The 19381-nt window shown below is 25.6% G+C and overlaps 2 protein-coding genes across 2 annotated transcripts; one reads left to right on the plus strand and one right to left on the minus strand.

Moving 5' to 3' along the window:
- The first annotated feature begins 555 nt into the window (after nt 1-555).
- LOC127253801 (probable inactive purple acid phosphatase 27) lies at nt 556-13815 on the plus strand. Its single transcript, XM_051278574.1, has 13 exons — nt 556-957; nt 4118-4205; nt 8463-8729; nt 8893-9004; nt 9108-9222; nt 10525-10657; nt 10750-10937; nt 11899-12085; nt 12229-12296; nt 12380-12479; nt 12892-13080; nt 13357-13437; nt 13544-13815. Exons 1-13 carry the CDS (start codon nt 620-622, stop codon nt 13598-13600), a joined length of 1923 nt encoding a protein of 640 aa, XP_051134531.1. The 5' UTR covers nt 556-619; the 3' UTR covers nt 13601-13815.
- Nucleotides 13816-16277: 2462 nt separating this feature from the next.
- On the minus strand, nt 16278-17620 carry LOC127253860 (putative lipid-transfer protein DIR1). The gene is made up of 2 exons (XM_051278654.1): nt 17169-17620; nt 16278-16439 (listed from the first exon to the last, which is right to left on the minus strand). Exons 1-2 carry the CDS (start codon nt 17488-17490, stop codon nt 16393-16395), a joined length of 369 nt encoding a protein of 122 aa, XP_051134611.1. The 5' UTR covers nt 17491-17620; the 3' UTR covers nt 16278-16392.
- Nucleotides 17621-19381: the final 1761 nt, after the last annotated feature.

Below are 19381 nucleotides of genomic sequence, written 5' to 3' on the forward strand. Positions count from 1 at the left end.
GTTTAGATTTTAGATCTGAGTTTAAAATAATAAAAATTTTGAATTAAAATAATTATATGATATAATAAATATTGATATTTTTATGTTTATATATAATATAAAAATAAAAATAATAAATATTTAATTTAATATTTTTAAAGAAAAAAGTAATGAATAATAAAAAAATTTAAAAGTCCACCAAACAAACGCATAAAGAGTGTGTTTGTTTGTGGATTTTAGTTTTTGAGTTTGAATTTTTTAACAGTAAAAAGTTAAATTTGAATAATTGACGTGATGTTTTAAATATAAATAAATTAAAAATATGCCGTAAAATCCACAAAACAACACATACAATATATTCTTAATATTTAATAAGTAAATAATTAATGTTAATCTTAATTAATATGTTTCCTTTATTCTCTTGTTGAAAATTAATTATATAATTAATTATATTTAAATTAATTAATTATTACTTTACCTATAAAGACCTCTCCACCTTACCATCCTCGTATTGATTTTTTCTTTTCATCCTCAAGATCCCAAATTGCTTCTTTTTTTTTTTTAAATTTAAATTTATTTATTTTTCCATTGATTTCTGAAAAAAAAGAAATAATTTTTTCTGATACAAAATATAGATCATATGTCAAATCATCAAATGAGGGTTTTTACAATTTTCTTGCTTAATGTCATCTCCATCTTCGTCTTGTCGGCAACCGCCGGTCATGTCTCATCATCCCTGCCGGAAAAACTTCTCCGATCAACGGCGGCGCTCCGGCGGCACACCGCCATGTCGGACTTCCGTGTGGTCAACCGTAGACATTTGATCCAGTGCCCAAGCCCGAGCCCATTTCTCGAAGTGACCGTCTCCGATCCGCCGGAACTGCTGCCCGACGACGGGTATGTGACCGTTAACGTCACCGGAGTTCTGGTTCCGGCGGAGAATCATTGGGTGGCGATGATCTCTCCTTCTCACTCTAGGTATTGTCTGTTGATATTAATTAGCTCTTTTTATATAGAAATTATTTCGACAAAATAGCGTAAAATTTACCAGTGGTTTATGAAAATTGTAAAATAAATTTAGTATCTTCCTCCGGCTCTAACGTCTCATATACTTTTTGCGTTTTTTTTCCACTTCAAAGTATTCATTTCATTTTAGTAAAAGTAATCATAACATTAGTATCAAAATACTCTTAACTTTTACCTAAATTACAAACATATCATTGCTCTTTAAAATCTTTTACAAACTTCCAATCACTAATAAAATATTAGTATTATTTATTAATCTACTGCAAAATTCCAAATGACCTATTTGAACTGGGACGGAGGAAGTACTAATATATCAAAATATAGGACAAATTAAAAAAAAAAAAGACAAAAATATTTTATTATATATATATATATATATGGTAATTTTGAAAGAAGGATATGGTATATGTGTTTGAAAGAAAACGATTTAAATAGTAAAAAATAATGTATTTATCCGATTTCTAATTTGGATTGTTTTCGTGTTTTGAAATTTTTTAAATAAAAACAATATTAATTTGATTTTTAAACATAAATATCCTTTGAATGAAAAAAGAAAACATACAATTTTATTTATATATATATATATATATTTTGCTGTATTCTTTTTAAATTTGAGTTAAAAAATTTTCCTACGCAACAATTATTACGTTTATAGAAACATATTTTAAATTTTATTTATATTTAAAAAATTTAACCCAAACTACTGTTGAAAAAAATTCTAACTCCAAAAGAATATGAGTTTCTTTTTGTTGCGTTTCTCCATACTATTTTCAATATTCATCTAACTAATTTCATTTTTTTTTCTTTTTTTTAAAAAAAAAAATCCATTTATAAATCTGTTTTTATTTAATATATTATATAAAGAAATTTAAAATTAATATCAAATTAAATATCTCTTCATATAGCATTTAACAATTACTCCCTCCGTTCCTTAATAATCTATTCAATTTTTTCATTTTGGTCCGTCTCATGACAAAATATCCATTTCATTTTTTTAGTAAGGGTGTGTTTGTTTGGGGGTTTGGATTTTGAGTTGGGATTTGAATAGTAAAAATTTTGAATTTGAATAGTTGTACGATGTGATATAAATAAATGTTGATGTGATGTTTTAAATGTAAGATTGATTTTTAGTATAATATAAAAAAATAAAAAATAGGTGTTTGATTTGATGTTTTTGGGAAAAAAGATCAGATGAATAGTATAAATCCAATCCAATCCCCCAAACAAACACACCCTAAGGAGTGTTATATCTACCTAGCATTACAAATACCATTCCAATTTACAATATATTACACAAATGTTGTTACTTTTATATCATACAATAGGGTTAATTTAATCTTTTTTATCTTTATTTCTACTTTATCCCAATATAATACTAATATTTCTAAAACTCCATAAAAAAGAAAATAGATATATAGATATGAGACGGGGGAGTATTATAATTCAAATTTTTTTACTATGGTAGAAAATAACAAAATAGAATCAAGCAAATCCTAACATTTTTTGTGATATAAAGCTTTGCATGAAATATATAATGAACAAAATTTTCTTAAAAAAGATATATTAAATATTTAACTTTTTATTATTTCAAAATTTTTAAAAAACTCTTAAATTTAAATAAAATAAAATAAAATAAAATAAAAAATTATCTAATGGAGCCTATATATTAATTAGTTGTATGTATTACTCCATTGGGCAACCAAATCTATTTTGTTTGTTCACATCAAATATGTACGATCTCATTTTCAATCCTTTTAAAATTAAAAAAATAATAATATTTTATTAGTTAATAAAAGTATCTAAAAAAATTTTGATTTTTTTTTATATATTATGTATAAATTAATTGTATATTTAATCATATTTATAATTTATGTAAAAATTAAATTTATTTTAGTATTAATATATAATTATTTTTATTATAATAAAAAATAAATAATTTTAATTGAGACAAGTTAAATATTTTTATTCATTACATACCCTTTAATTTTCATCATTTTTTTCCACTTCATTAATTCAGTAAGTGGGGGACCTATTAAGGCCCACCCTTGCCCCATCCCACCCCACCTCATCCCACATTTATCCTATTTTATTAGATATTTTTATTTAAAAAAAATAATATATATGCATATATAATTTATAAAAAATATTTGAAATAAATAAAAAAGCAATAAGAATATCAAAATGTTATTATTATTATTATTATTATTATTATTTTTTAATAAACAAGTGCATTAGTTTTTTTGTTCCAAAAGATAATATATCAATATTTATTAATAAAAAAAATTATCTTTTTTCTTTTTATTTGAATTATATTTAATATAACAATTAATATTTAATATTAATATACAAAAAATAAATATAAACTGAGCAATGATAATATTACTTTATATATATATATATGAAAAAAAAAATTATTTTATAAATTTAAAAATTTTGCCCATTCTCTAATAATATTCTATTTCCGCCACCTAATGCAATTGTATGCTTCCAAATAACATTTTTTATCGCAATCAATTAATATAATATTTTTTTCGTTCCTTAACAATTTATCTATTTTTTTATTTTGGTATGTCTCATAACAAAATATTTTTTTTAGTAATTGTACTATCTACCTAACATTACAAATATCATTCTAATTTACAATATATTACACAAATGTCATTACATTTATATCATACAATACTAATAAATTTAGTTTAGTCTTTTTACCTTTATTTCTACTACAATTCAATATAATACTAATATTTCTAAAATTACGTATAAAAATCAAATGAATATATAGTTATGAGACGGAGTATTATACTCCATCCGTCTCAATACAATAGTTTTGTTTACCGTTTTTGTCCGTCCCAAAACAATAGTCTCATTTTCATAAATAATTATATCACAATAAAACTATCTCTATTTTTTCGTTATTATCACTACTTTTTGCACTAATAGTACAGAAGGGCAAAAAAGTCATTTATCTTACTTTTTATCAATTGCCAATATAATATCAATATTTCTTAAATCTGATGCCCAAAATAATAAGAATATACTTTTGGAACGGAAAGAGTATTAATTTTCATATATTTTGGAATATTAATTGATTTGTTACGGTGGTGGTGTGCAGTGTGGATACTTGCTTGGGGAATTCAATCATGTATCAACAGACTGGTGACTTCAGCACTCTTCCTCTTTTGTGCCATTATCCAGTTAAGGTAATTAAAGCCACTTTCTCAACCTATATTTATTTATTTATTTTAAATTTAAATTAATACTCCCTCCGTCCATTTACAAAGTTTACATTTATTTTTGGCGCAGTGTTTAAGAAATAATAATATTTTAATTATAGTTAGTAGTTAAAAATAGTATAATGACATTTTTGCTCTTATTTTTTTTTATGTAAAAGTAATGATGTGACGTAAAGTAAGAGTATCTGTGGAAAAAGAGTAGGGTATTTAATGAAATGTTAACTTTGTAATTGAACGTCCCAAAATAGAAATATGTAAACATTGTAAGTGGACGGAGGGAGTATTATTTATTATATATAATTTTAATAAAAATATATTATTATCTCTCCTCCATCTTTAAGGATAATATTTATTTTTTGCATTACTGTACTTGACATTAAAAATATATTTATATTTGTATAATTTTTTATACAAATGTCCTTCTATTAGTATTAATACAAGATACCAATGAAAATATTTTTGTGTTTTTTTTTTTAATTTATACTATGTTTTGATATGATAATTACTACTCCCTCTGTCTCATAACAAAATATTTATTTTTCCATTTTAGTTCGTCTCATAACAAAATATCAATTTCCTTTTTTTTAGTAATTGTATTATTTACATAACATTACAAATACCCTTACAATTTACAATATATTACACAAATATCATTACCTTTATATCACACCATACTAATATAGTTATTTTAGTCATTTCTATTTTATTTCTACTATATCCTAATATAATATTAATATTTTTAAAACTACGTGCAAAAAGCAAATGAATATCTAAATTATGGAACGGAGGGAGTATTCAAATATCATTACGCAAAAAGTAAATGAAACGCTTAGAACGGGACATATGTAGTATTTTTTCAAAAAAAGTTATGACCTCAAAAATAGTATTTAAATAAAAAAAAAAATCAAATTTAATCTATGAATTAATATAAATCACGGATTTGTCAACACGGGAATTATGCCATTGTCTACTTTAGGTTTTATTTTTAGTTTTCATTTAAATTGTTGTAATTTGATATAAATTTTTGTTAGAAAAAAATAGCAAGGATGTGTTTGTTATTAATAATATATTAATAAAGTCAAAATGTCATTAATTTTTACTTACATTAAAATATATTATTACATATACAAATTCTTTATATATAAAGTCAAAGAAAAAAATATCAAAATATCTGTCAATAAAATAATATTACTCGATCGAATATTCATACGGTTTGTTAACCTAAACTATTTTTTGTTTTACGATTTACGATGAATATTACAAAAAATTACTAGTATAATATATATATATATTAACACAATATATATTCTATCTACTCATAAAAGATAACAATTCAATATTAAATAACTTTTATATTATCAATACAATTATCCGTACATTATAATATAAAAAAACACATTAGATGTGTTTGTTTCGTGGAATAGTTAAAAACGATAATTTTTTTACGTGAAGTATAAGAAATTATATAAATAATATAAAAATAATAAATATATATATAATATATTAATATTTTTTGGGAAAATGTATTTGTGTTTTTTGCATTGTTTATAAATTTACAATATTATTATTATTATTATTTTTATTATCTAAAAACATGTTTCTTTGACATTAATAAATTTATTTATTAAGCCAGCTTATGTTGTAAGAAAAAAATCACATGAATAAAAAGTCCACGATTCATCGACTAATTGAAAACCTTTGAATTATTTTTTTGTTCCCATCCAAATATAATTTCCAATATATATAGTTAATCATATTTAAATAATTAAGTTGTCTATTTTGGCTTAGTGTTTGTATTTTTATTTTTTATTTATTTATCTTTTTTTCTAATAATGAGTGTCATTATTTTTAACAAACGTTTGTTAAAAAAATATATTTCATCCGTCCGGCTTTAAGTGTCTCATTTACCTTTGGCGTTATAGTATTTAACATTAAAAATATTCTTATATTTGTATAATTTTATGCACAAATGTCTTTATAATAGTATCATAAGATACTAATAAAAGTATTTTTGTCATTTTCTTTTTATTTGCACTAGTTTTCATATAATAATTAATATTTAAAGATTAAAATGCAAAAAGTAAATGAGACTTTAAAACTGGACGGAGGTAGTATTTTTGTAAAAAATGTATAATTATAAATTGAAAAAAAAAAAAAAAAAAACTAAATTGCACAAAATTTTCCTGTGGTTTTATGAAATTGCGTCAAATCCCCTATACTTCTAAAACTGCGTCAAACTCCCTCGTGGTTTCATAAACTCTGTGTCTAACCCTCTCGGCAGTCGTTATTTAACGATATTTGACCTAAACGCGTTCAAATTGCGAATAAATTTTAGAATCTCAATTTCTAAACCCCTAAAATTACTAATATATTTATTTTTCTTATATTTAGCTTAAAAAAATGGTAAATATACTCAAAAGTAGTTATTTTTCTCAGGTTTTAAGAATTTATTTTTACTGTTTTTTAGGCTAAATATAAATATATATATATATATATTTGTAATTTTAGGGGTTTAGAAATTGAGATTTTAAAATTTATTCACAGTTTGAGCGCATTTAAATCAAATACCGTTAAATAAGGACAGTCGAGGGAGTTTGACGCAGTTTTAAAATTATGAAATTTTTGTACAATTTCGTGAAACCACGCGTAAATTTTGTATAATTTAGAAAATAAAAAATAGAAGTTGAATTCCCGGTCAACTCTAGATAGTTAATAAATTAAATCCATGTCGTGGTCACTACGTTCTGCCATATTAATTTGTCAATTAATCAAATATCATTTAATTTATTACTATGCAGTGATCTCACAAGATCCTTATAATTGATTAACATTAAATTAATCAGCATATGTTGATTAAAATAAAATTATTGTTAGTTAATTTAATAATTAAAATAAAATGAGTAACGTGAGTTCACGTTTTTTTTTTTTTAAATAAATGTATTTTTTATGTTAAATACGAGGAATTGCGTTAATAATATAAATATATAATACTTAATATTAAATTATTAAATTTTTGTGAATAATAAAATATATATTTTATATATTATGTTAATATATGTAGATATTATTTTTATAATATTTATAGGAAATTGTGAAAATAAAAAATTGTTAAGTGAACAAATTTATCATTCAACACATTTATCAACGTAATTCTCAATATATAAATATATATATTCTATTATTTTACAAAGAGTTAACATTTAATTTAAAATATTATATTTTATATTATCAATACAATTCATTGTATTTTATGTTAAAAAAAAAAGATCAAACTAAAACATTAAACAAACAAACAATACAGACCCCATTTTGATCTTATATGTTATTATTATTAGGTTCTCGAAAAAAAAATACTCCTTCTGTCTCGCGTTGGATGTCTGGTCACGGTAGACACGAGAATTTAAAATAAGTATAATTAGTAGATAATTAAGAATGTATTAGTGAATTATCTTATAATATAAATAATTATAGATTAAGATTAAGATAACTAATTAGTTATATTAAAATTAAATTAGAAAATTTAAAATGAGATTAAAGTGTATAATTATTTTCCAAAAAAAAAAAGTGCCATGGAATGTAGGATGAACAAAAATGGCAACGTGGACATGGTAGGTCGGACGGAGGGAATATGTTTTATCTTATGAGTCATAAATATATTTATTTGTATTTATTCATAGCATAAATCATACTGATATTTTTATATATTTTTTTTACTCAACACAATTACTCTTCATTCGAAATATTATTTCCTCGGTTCCGTTCATTCGTCAATTATTTTTATTTTCGTCTATTCTCCTTTATTTTTCATTTTTTAAAGATAATTATACATTTTAATTATATTTTAAGTTTTATAATCAATATTTTTATAATTTTAATTAAATTAATTATTTATTTTAATCTCATTCGCTCTAAGGGTCCTTTTTTTTTGCTGTGTTTATCTCATCTTTGAATATTAATTATTATACTAAAATGTAATACAAATTAAGAAAAAATTACAATAATATTTGTACTAGTGTCTTATAATATTAATAGAACTGCATTTATATAAAAAAATTATACAAATATAAAGATATTATTAGTGTTAAGTACAATGACGCAAAAGGTAAATGTGACATTTAGAGGCAGACGAATAGAGTAATTATTTATATTATATAATAATAGTATTTACTAATTATATTCTACCTAAATTCTCGTATGTACTTAATTTTAGTGCATGATATACAGGCTCAATATGTCAGCAATGATCCAGAATACCTCAACTGCAGCAAGCAAGAATGCAAGAAACATGTCGCCGGAAAATGTGTCTTGTCGACGTGCGGCGCCACGCTGACATTTCACGTCATCAACATCCGGACAGACATAGAGTTTGTTATGTTTGGCGGGGGTTTTCAGACACCGTGCATTTTGAAAAGATCCGGCGCAATGAGCTTCGCAAAGCCAAACAAGCCCTTGTACGGACACTTATCGAGCATAGACTCCACTGGAACATCGGTATCTATCCATCTATCTATCTATCTATATATATACATAATGCAACAATGTTTTTATTATTTTTTTTTTTGTAATTAAATTTAATGTCTTGTAACTAAGTATCCATTTAAGATTCAAATTATGTTATGTTATACCTTAGTACTGACTTCAAAATTGGCGATAGATGAGAGTGACGTGGGTGAGTGGAGATCGAAAGCCGCAACAAGTGAATTATGCAAATGGGAAGACATTGACATCCTCGGTCTCGACTTTCTCACAGGCCGAGATGTGTACTAGTATGTCATCGCTAGATTGTTAAATAAATATGTTGAACTACGTATATGCATTTTCTTACATTGATTTTGTCCTAATGGAGACAAACGATGTGTGTTTGTGTAGATTCTGTAATCGAAAGCCCGGCTGCTGATTTTGGTTGGCACGACCCGGGATATATTCACTCGGCTGTAATGACGGGCCTCGCCCCTTCTACAAAATACTCGTATAAATATGGAAGGTATGTATGTATGTATGTGTGTATTTCTTCTTCGTTGTTAGAGTTGTTAGTGAATCGAATCAAGTTCGTGAACAGTTGAATGGCTTTATAGCTCGATCTAGCTACTTAGCTTATTATCGAATTAATTCAAACCGATGAATAGAGAGACATGTATGGTGTGTTTGTTTGAGGGTTTGGATTTTGATTTGAGATTTGAACAGTACAATTTTTGAATTAAAATAATTGTATGACGTGATATAAATAAGTATTGATCTGATATTTTAAATGTAAAATTGATTTTTTGTATAATATAAAAAATAAAAAATAAATAGTTGATTTAGTTTTTTGTTTGGAATTTTTTTTTATTAATAATAAAAATCTAACAAAATCCCTCAAACAAACACATGAATAATGTTGTGATTAGAAATGGGAATTATTAAGTTGGCTAGACATTAGAGTTATATCAACATTATTGCGTGCTTTATGTTATTATCATATATCGTCAATTCAGACAGTAAATTTGTTCATGTTAACATGCGCTAAGTAAAACATTACTATATGATTATACACTAAAAAAAAAAATCGTATATTTGTAACGGAATTCTGTTCCTAAAGTGTACGTAGCTAACGTAATTTTATCCCTCATTCCGTCTCTAATGTCATTAGTAACGGAAAAATTAGATTTAAGAATGAAAAAATCTCGTTACAAAAATGATATTTTCTTGTAGTGATATAATCACGAGATTAATTGCTAACATATTTATTTTGTTTGATTAAATACATATTATTATCAATTTTAGTACAAATAATACTTGAGATAAATTATTACTACCCATCATCTAGGTAGATTAAGTATCTTCAATTAGTGTATTATTGAAGCAACTTTAATCAATTTCGAGTTTTGATCAACTATAGTCATCATGTAATTATGTTGAATAAAATAATATTCCCTCTGCCCGTCTCTAAGGGTCATACTTACCTTCTGCGTCATTGTACTTAACATTAAAAATATCTTTACATTTGTAAAAATTGTACACATTTTCTTCTATTAGTATTATAAGACACTAATGGGGAAGTATTTTTACAATTTTTTCTTTATTTGTACTGCGTTTTAATATAATAATTTATATTCAAATATTAACACGCAAAAAGTAAATGAGACATTTAGAGCAGGACAGAAGTAGTAGTCTTCATTCTAATCGTCCAAATAAGGGTGTCTGTTGTCTATACTATTACTACACTCCGAATAGGGCTAATCAGCGCCGTACTTATAAATAAAATAGTACATTTAATTTATATGCATTTGTGTGAATTTATACGCAGCGATTTAGTCGGTTGGAGCGATGAAATTACATTCAAGACCCCGCCAGCCGGGGGATCGAACGAGGTCAAGTTTCTCGCCTACGGCGACATGGGCAAGGCTCCTCTCGACTCTTCAGCCGAACACTTCATACAAGTACGTATTTACTTACATACACTATGAAAATAACATCGTAATTTAGTAGGCGAATTGAATCGAGCAATATATATATATGTGTGTATATATAGCCAGGATCAGTATCGGTTATAAAAGCCATGGATACGGAAATATCATCGGGTGAAATCGACTCGATATTTCACATCGGAGACATAAGCTATGCAACTGGTTTTCTAGCAGAATGGGACTTCTTCCTTCACCTCATCTCTCCCTTAGCCTCCAAAGTTTCTTACATGACAGCCATAGGCAACCATGAGAGGTATTTCTTTTGTCCTAATAAAATAAATAAAATGTGATGCAATTCGCCGACTTTTCCATACTTTTGTGTCCTAACTTGAAATTGGATGAAGTTCACATGGTTAATTCGAAACGACGAAACAAACAAAATGTTGGTGCAATGCTGCCCCGATGTTCTGTTTTTTTTTTTTTTTTTACCATTCGAGATCATTTAGAGTCTTAAATTAGATGCTATTTTTTTCTATTTTTCAAGGTTTCTTTTTTCAAATTTATTCTTCAATTTTCCCTTTTCTTAGGTTTATTTCTTCGGAACTTTAGGATTTTTTAAACTATGAATAAATGGGAAGGTTAGGGTGCTGAATTTGAAAAATCAGCACACGTAAAATATAGAAACAACGCATGTCTTTATTATATACAACATGTGTTGTTTGTAATAAAAGCATGTGTTGTTAGTTCATAATCATAGCGTGTGTTGTATGAGAGTACGGTGATGTGTTAAAATCAAGTATTGTATATGTTGTGTGAGACTATATCATGTATTGTTGGATCATGTATTGTATTTGTATTATATTAAATTATATTGTGTGTTGTTTATGGTAACATCGTGTGTTGTCTTGTAGCACACGGTGTGCTATTCAATACAATGTTGAATTTTACATTCAGCGCCGCCATGAATAATTAGTTGTTCCTTTTCCTATTAAGTTTTTGGGTTTGTTTCTTTAGTATTTTGATTTGATTTTTTTATGTGAAGTATAGATAATTCTGCCGATAATATAAAAAAAAAAAATTATTTTATGTTGAATGTTGTCTTTTGTGATAGAATAAAATATATATTGAGAATAGTGTCAAAAAATTATTTTTCATTAATAAAATTGATCAGCAAATTTTCTTTTGTTCGGCTATCTTGATTCATGCAATCGGCATCAAAAACATGTTAATAGATTCATCTTCGAATATTTTCTAAATATATATCGTGTTTGTAGGGACTATGTCGGGTCAGGATCAGTCTACATTACTCCCGACTCGGGTGGCGAATGCGGCATTCCTTACGAGACATACTTCCCAATGCCATCGGCGGAGAAGGATAAGCCATGGTACTCTATAGAGCAAGGAAGTGTTCATTTTACCGTCATCTCGACCGAGCACAATTGGTCCGTGAATTCCGAGCAGGTAGTTTCAGACTTTCATCGTTGTATGTTTATTGCCCTTTCGACACCTTAGGCTCGTCTTTTCTTTTTTTTTTAGTTTGGTTTAAGTGGTTTTTACTTTATTCATATGATTCTACACATGCAATGCAATTATTCGACGACTAGTATGAATGGATGAAGAAGGACATGGCGGCAGTCAAACGAACACGAACCCCTTGGCTAATTTTCGCCGGGTACACTCATTAATCAATATTGACTTTTCGGCTAAGGTAGCATTATTTTACTACAACCTTAATATTTTTTTTATCAAATGTAGGCATCGGCCGATGTATTCATCCAATCCGGGGCTAGCCATTCTCCCTAGCGTCGACGAGGATTTTGTCGATGCTGTCGAGCCATTGCTGCTGGAAAACAAGGTAATGAGAGTCGGGCTGAGGATTAGATAGCTTCATTTATCATGTCATTATTTTTTGATTTTTTTCGATGTTAGTTGATATCTAATATGTAAATTATCGATGCATATCTCTGTTATGTTAAATTTTGAGGTGAAATTATCATTTAACACTTAATGGTTGACATATAATATATAAATTAATGATGCATATACTTACTAGATTAAGCTTTTAGATGAAATTATCATTTAACACTCAATGATTGACATATAATATGTAAATTATTTTTTATATATTTCTACCAGATTAATTTTCTAGATGAAACTGTTATTTAACACTCAGTGGTTGATATATAATATATAAATTAATGATGCATATTTCTACTAGGTTAAACTTTTAGGTAATACGATCATCTAATCCTCTCGACATGAACTAGGTCGATCTTGCGTTGTTTGGGCATGTCCACAACTACGAACGAACGTGCGCTGTCTACAAGCAAGAATGCAAAGCAATGCCGAAGAAAGATGAAAATTCAATCGACACGTACAATAACAGCAACTATGCTGCACCAGTCCACGCCATCATCGGAATGGCTGGATTTAAGCTCGACGGATTTACTCAGAATGTAAGCCTTTTTCTTCCCATATATAACAACTTTTGAATAATGAAATTAATCGAAATGGTTGATATAGTTTAGATATTTAATTTATAGTTTAGATTAGATTTTTTTTTTATCTACATCAAACCGTTATTATTTTATTATATATATTAGATTAGGTTATTATTTGAGTCTACGACGATTTCATTATTAATAATAAATTCACTCTTAAATTCTTCAAAATGTAGCATAAATAATGTCTGAAAGGTACTTGGTATAACTTTCTTTCGACAAATCTTGTAGGACAACAGTTGGAGCTTGTCTCGGATATCTGAGTTCGGCTACATTAGGGCCCATGCGACGCCCAAAGAGCTCAAAATCGAGGTTTTTTTTCCAACTTAGCTAACTAACTTGGATATCTTATAATATGTTTCTTATACATTTATTCACTCTTCCGCATTTTCTTACAATGTTTGAATATTTTTTGTAGTTTGTGAATGCCGAAACGAAGAAGGTTGGGGATAGCTTTCGATTCATCAAAGGTTGACAAAATCAATGAGGGAGTTGGCATCTAACTATTTGAATCCTACTATCGAGATTCAAACCTTTCGAGTCGGGGGCAATCGAGAATAATACATTCTTAATTTGATCGATGTTTGATAATATGTACCTATATATCCTTGTCCGATGTAGTGACAACAGAGATTTAAATTTTAATTTGAGACCATCACCATGTCGATATCTCATCTTACTATTTATTATGTTAGAACATTATTTTTATGTATTTAAATTAATTTGAACTCTTTCATTTGGGTAAGAAACATTTACTATTTGTTCATTTATGTTTATGTTTAAATTTGGAAGGAAAAAAAAAAAGAGAAAAAGAAAATGCAATGGTTATGGTGATGATTAAGGGCATGTTTGGCGATTCAATTAACTGATAGCTGTTAACTGATTCAATTAGCTGATTTCACTAGCTAATTCGATTAGTTGTTTGTATTAAAATGTTTGGTAAAACAACTGTTTGATATTAGTTGTTTATACATAAAATGACAATCGATGATATTTCTATTTAATTTTTTCTAATATATTCAATTGTGTTCTTTTGAGTTTAGAATGTTTGAAATTTTTTGTTATTAGTTATTGAAATTTGTAAAAGTGTTATAAAATAATATTTATTTTTATTATAGTTAGATTTAAAACATAATATATTTTTATCGAAAAATTTAAATAGTTTATTTTTTATTGAAAGTGATGTAAAATATAAAATAATAAATTTTTTATGTATATATTTATATATTAATTATCGATTAGTTCATTATATTTATAATTTTTAATAAATTTAATTTATTTTTAGTATAAAATTTATATAATGTAATTTTAATATAAAAATAAATTATTAATATTTATATTTTCTATTTTGTGTTGATTTTATTAAATTTTTTATATATTTTTTAATTAAATAATTTATATATAAAAATTAATTTATAAAAGTAAAACTATAATATAATAAAATATTCTAATATAATTAATAAATAATCAAAATATATTTATTAGTGTAAAATGCATAATAAATTTTTAAGGGCAAATGAAAGAATAAAAATATTTATACGGAAAAACTATTTCAACGCTGGGTAAGTTAGAGAAATTAGTTTTTTTAAGTCCGAAAAGCTATTCTAAAAAATTAATTTACCAAACACCTAAATTAGTTGTTTGATTGGTCAAACATTATTCAATAAGCTAAAAGCTTTTCAAAAAGTTCTTTGTCAAACACCCTATAAATATAATTAGTATTGTGGTAATAGTATAATAATATACATTATATTATATATAAATTTTTGATATACATATAAAACTTAATTGAAAGCACATACTAATAATTTAATCAGCATGATATTGATAAATCCTCGATTAATATTCTAACTGAAGCTATAAAAAAAAAAAATAGACAGTATAAAAATGTGTTAATATAATATAAATATATATATTTATAATAGTTCATACAACATATACTATAATTGATTTCAATATATAAAATATAAAAAAACGGCACATCTATAAAGTGTAAGCTTATAGTCCTGTGTAATCCTCTCTCCTAAAAATAAATCTTATCCATCTATCCCCACACACGTAATATATACACACGTGTGTATGTATAATATATTGGGAGGATAGGGAGTGTTAATGGGACAGAGGATCCATTAATTTAAGTTTATATAACAATGATTTGATGTATTATTTAGTAAAGATATACACTTCATCCGTTCCATATAAAGAGTAACGTTTGTTTTTTGCATGTAGATTTTTTAATATTACTATTATATTATATTGTAGTAAAAAAGACGAAAATATTCTTATTAGTATTGTGTAATATAAAGATGGTGACATTTGTGTAATATTTTATAAGTTGGAAGGGTATTTATTATGTTAGATATGTAATACAATTACTAAATTAGGAAATGGTATCCTTGTTTTGGGACAGATGAAAATGAAAAATAGAATCCTTCTTATAAGACGGAAAGAGTATATTTTTTTATCGAGAGGCGTGGGTAAATTTTTTTATTAAGAAAAAAATTCAAACCAAACATAACCTTGTTTCTTTAGGCGATTATTATTATTATTATTATTGAATTTTAAACTTCTTAGCCATGCCTAGAGCTGTTAACGATCCGAGCCGAGCTGAGCCAAATTTAAGTGTTCGTTAACGTTCACGAACAAGATTCGTGTTTGTTCGTTAAGCTTTCGAGCTCGTTCGTAGTGTTCGAGTTCGGCTTGTTAAAAAATTTTGTTGTTTGAGCTCATATTCGTGTTCGGCTCGTTTAGACTCGTTCGAGCTCGTTTGTCTTATTTTTTTAAATTTATATATAAATTACAAAAAAAAATTAAAATTATTTTATTTATATATTTAAATTAATATTTTATTTATTTATAAATTATAATTTTATATGTATATATAATATTTATAATAAATATATTATTTAAACGAATATTCGCGAACAAAGCTCGGGCTCGTTCGTTAACCAAACGAGTCTGTTTATGTTGTTCGGCTCGGCTCGTTAACGTTCGCGAACGAGCTTTAACCGAGCTGAATCGAGCCGAACTGAGCCGAGTTCACGAACGGCTCGGTTCGTTTAACATCTCCAGCCATGCCCATCCATGAACAAAAATTAAGTAATGTTATCCAATATAATCATTGAATTTGAGGCCAAAGTAAATATTATCCAAAACCATTAGAATCAAATGTGATCGATCAGTACAATGTAGTGCTCAAATTAATATATATAATCTTCACACATTAATTAATAATATTATTACTATCATTATTATACCATTGAAATTTCATATAATCACTTGATCGATTTCTTCCTTCATGGGAACTGTATAACCTGCAATCAATTTAACATAGTTACTCAAACTCATCACTTTTGCAACAATATATGCAAATATTAAATAATAAAGCTTTATATAATATAGATCGGGATTTATCAGTACCATATTTATTGTCTCAATCAGTACATAAAAATATTATAGATAACGTATAGATTTATATAGTATAATGTTTTGTATTATATGAATATATATTATTGTACTATCAGCATGATTATATTTAATAGTATCGTAGTTGTCGTCGTATATGTATATATAAAGAGAGAATGTTGTGTTTGTTTATGCTTTCAATGATTTTTCTTAATAAAAATATTTTTTCTGTCCATTAACGATTTATCTATTTTTTCATTTTGGTCTGTCTCATAACAAAGTATAATTTTTTTTTAGTAATTGTACCATCTACCTAATATTACAAATACTCTTCTAATTTACAATATAGTACAGAAATGTCATTATCTTTATGTCATACAATACTAATAAGGTTAGTTTAGTCTTTTTATCTTTATTTTTACTATATTTCAATATAATATTAATATTTATAAAACTCCGTACAAAAAATAAACGAATAGATAGATATGAAACTGAGATAGTATATTTTAGATGTGATCATTTTAATGTAAAAGTAAGTATGAAGGCAACTTTTCTTTTCTTTTTTTGTTAGGAAAAAATTTATTTTTTGATAACATGAAAAAAAAAGACACACACAAGTAAACTCGTAATTTTCTTACTTCCACATTTAGTTCCATGAACAAGGGGTCTCCCGCAAGAAGCTGCGACGTATACTGCTTTCTCCATGCTAATAATTTGCTCGACTTCGCCGGTGACATGCTGACATACGCATTGAAAATCGACGTTCTTGACAACATTGCAACATTCTGAAGACGGGTTGGATTTTGGTCCCGTTTTTTGAACAAATCTCGAGCATTGTCTTACAAGGCCTTGGAAGTCCCCTCGGCATTGCCCCAATGCCACGGTGGAGCTGAAGGCGATGAAGCTCGCGAAAACTACGGTCAAGTATAAAACTACAAAGCCAATTCTAGAGATTGCCATTTTTATTATTACCTTTGTTCGATTGAGTTTACTCGACTTATAGCAAGCAAGCAAGCAAATAGGTCTAATTTATAGGGAGTTTTTTTAAAAAAATAAAAAATAAAAATAAAAATAAATTACTTTAACAAAGATTCTTGACACACAAGTTTTTGATATAGTGTAGTTTCATGTGATTTTGGATTCATGATTTATGTGATGCTTATTCCCTCTTTTTGAGTTCAAATGTTTCATGCATAAACTCATGAATTAAAGGCTTTTTCCACTTTTATTATTTTTAATTTTGTTTTCAATAATTATGCAACTTGATGATTCATTATAGTATAATATATATATATATATTCTGTCAGTCCGAAATATTTATATCAATATTTTCTTTAATTATCGTTAAATTTATGTATAATTTATTTATAATAAATAATTTTATCTACTCATAATTTTATTATCACTATCCCTATTTTGATAATAACTCATTTGTCTTTACTTTATTTACTTATTCTATTATTTGTTAATGTCTTTAATAAATTTTTATAATATTTCTACTTTACTACACTCATACTAATTGAAAGTATTTTTTTATCCCTTTTTTTTTCCATATTATGTTAAAAATAATTGTATACTAATACTAAAATATTCTTATGTGGTATATAATTACAAATATATCATTGCATATAAAATCAATTATTATATATATACAAATCTCAAAATCATCTTACACACATACATTAACTAATAAAATATTAATATTATTTTTATTATGCTACAAAAATTCAAAAAAGTACATTATTTTGTCATACAAATAATCATGTCTAACAATTATTTTACAAGAAACACAAATTACAAAATCAAAACATTTCATAAAGTAAGTACACCCAAAATTAAGTGAATAAAAAAAATAAAAGATTAATTATTATACTGTAAATTTTATTATGTTTCAACTCTATTTACACAAGAACTATTACTATTACGGGTTTTGTTATTATTTATCAATAATAATGTTTTTTAGAAATAATTCATCAAATATATACTAAAATATTTCTCTCTATTTGTCAAAATTAATCTTTCTTTTTTTTTTTTACTTTTACAGAAAAAAAAAAAAAGATAAAATTTATCAAATGGAGTAGTATATTTTTTTTTCTTTATTTTGAAAGTCTATGTAAATGCTTCCCACAAGTACAACATAATTCTTATGAAAAATCAATTATTCAAATAGCTGAAATAATTATTTATAATTAACAATTTTATTACTTACTATTTTTATTTTTATTTTTATTTTTTTCATCTATTTACATTATATTCACTAGTGACCCACATACTTCTTATAGACATCTCTTATTTTAATTTAAAAATTACATTACTAATCCTATAAAAATTCCAATTATAACTTTACAAAAAAATACAAAAACAATACTTAAATGTACACAATATCTTTAGAAACAATATGAAGTAGGGTCAAAATAAGTGATTGATTGCCTTACCAGAGTTTAGTTTACAGATTATTATAATCAGTTAAAAATTTACTCGGATTTAATTTACAGAATATTATAGTCAGTTGAAATTTTACTCGGATTTAGTTTATAGATTATTATATTTAGTTAAAAATTTACTCAGAATGCAAAAAGTATCTACTATTTTTAAAAAAATAATTATAAACTTTAATTATATTTTAAAATTTCTTAATTTATAATTTTATCTTTTATTTTCAATATATTAGCCCCAAAAATGATAATGGCAAAACTTAAACTTTGTTGCACTGATGAAAGCCATTTCAAAAGTCTATTCTCACCAAGAAACTTTAAAGATGATCAAAATTCAATTTATATGATTATACAAATAAAATATGATCAAAATTCAATTTATATGATTATACAAATAAAATATGATCAAAATCATA

Source organism: Andrographis paniculata, unplaced genomic scaffold (assembly GCF_009805555.1).
Source record: "Andrographis paniculata isolate CXL003 unplaced genomic scaffold, ASM980555v1 Contig51END, whole genome shotgun sequence".
NCBI classification, from domain to species: Eukaryota; Viridiplantae; Streptophyta; class Magnoliopsida; order Lamiales; family Acanthaceae; genus Andrographis; species Andrographis paniculata.

Bases quoted from the DNA above. Each gene is read 5' to 3' on its own strand.
- LOC127253801 (XM_051278574.1), top strand. From the start codon at position 620: ATGTCAAATCATCAAATGAGGGTTTTTACAATTTTCTTGCTTAATGTC. The intron at 8,730-8,892 runs GTATCTATCCAT...AATTGGCGATAG, and splicing joins TAGACTCCACTGGAACATCG to ATGAGAGTGACGTGGGTGAG. The intron at 9,223-10,524 runs GTATGTATGTAT...ATTTATACGCAG, and splicing joins TACTCGTATAAATATGGAAG to CGATTTAGTCGGTTGGAGCG.
- LOC127253860 (XM_051278654.1), bottom strand. From the start codon at position 17,490: ATGGCAATCTCTAGAATTGGCTTTGTAGTTTTATACTTGACCGTAGTT. The intron at 16,440-17,168 runs GTAAGAAAATTA...AATTGATTGCAG, and splicing joins TCATGGAACTAAATGTGGAA to GTTATACAGTTCCCATGAAG.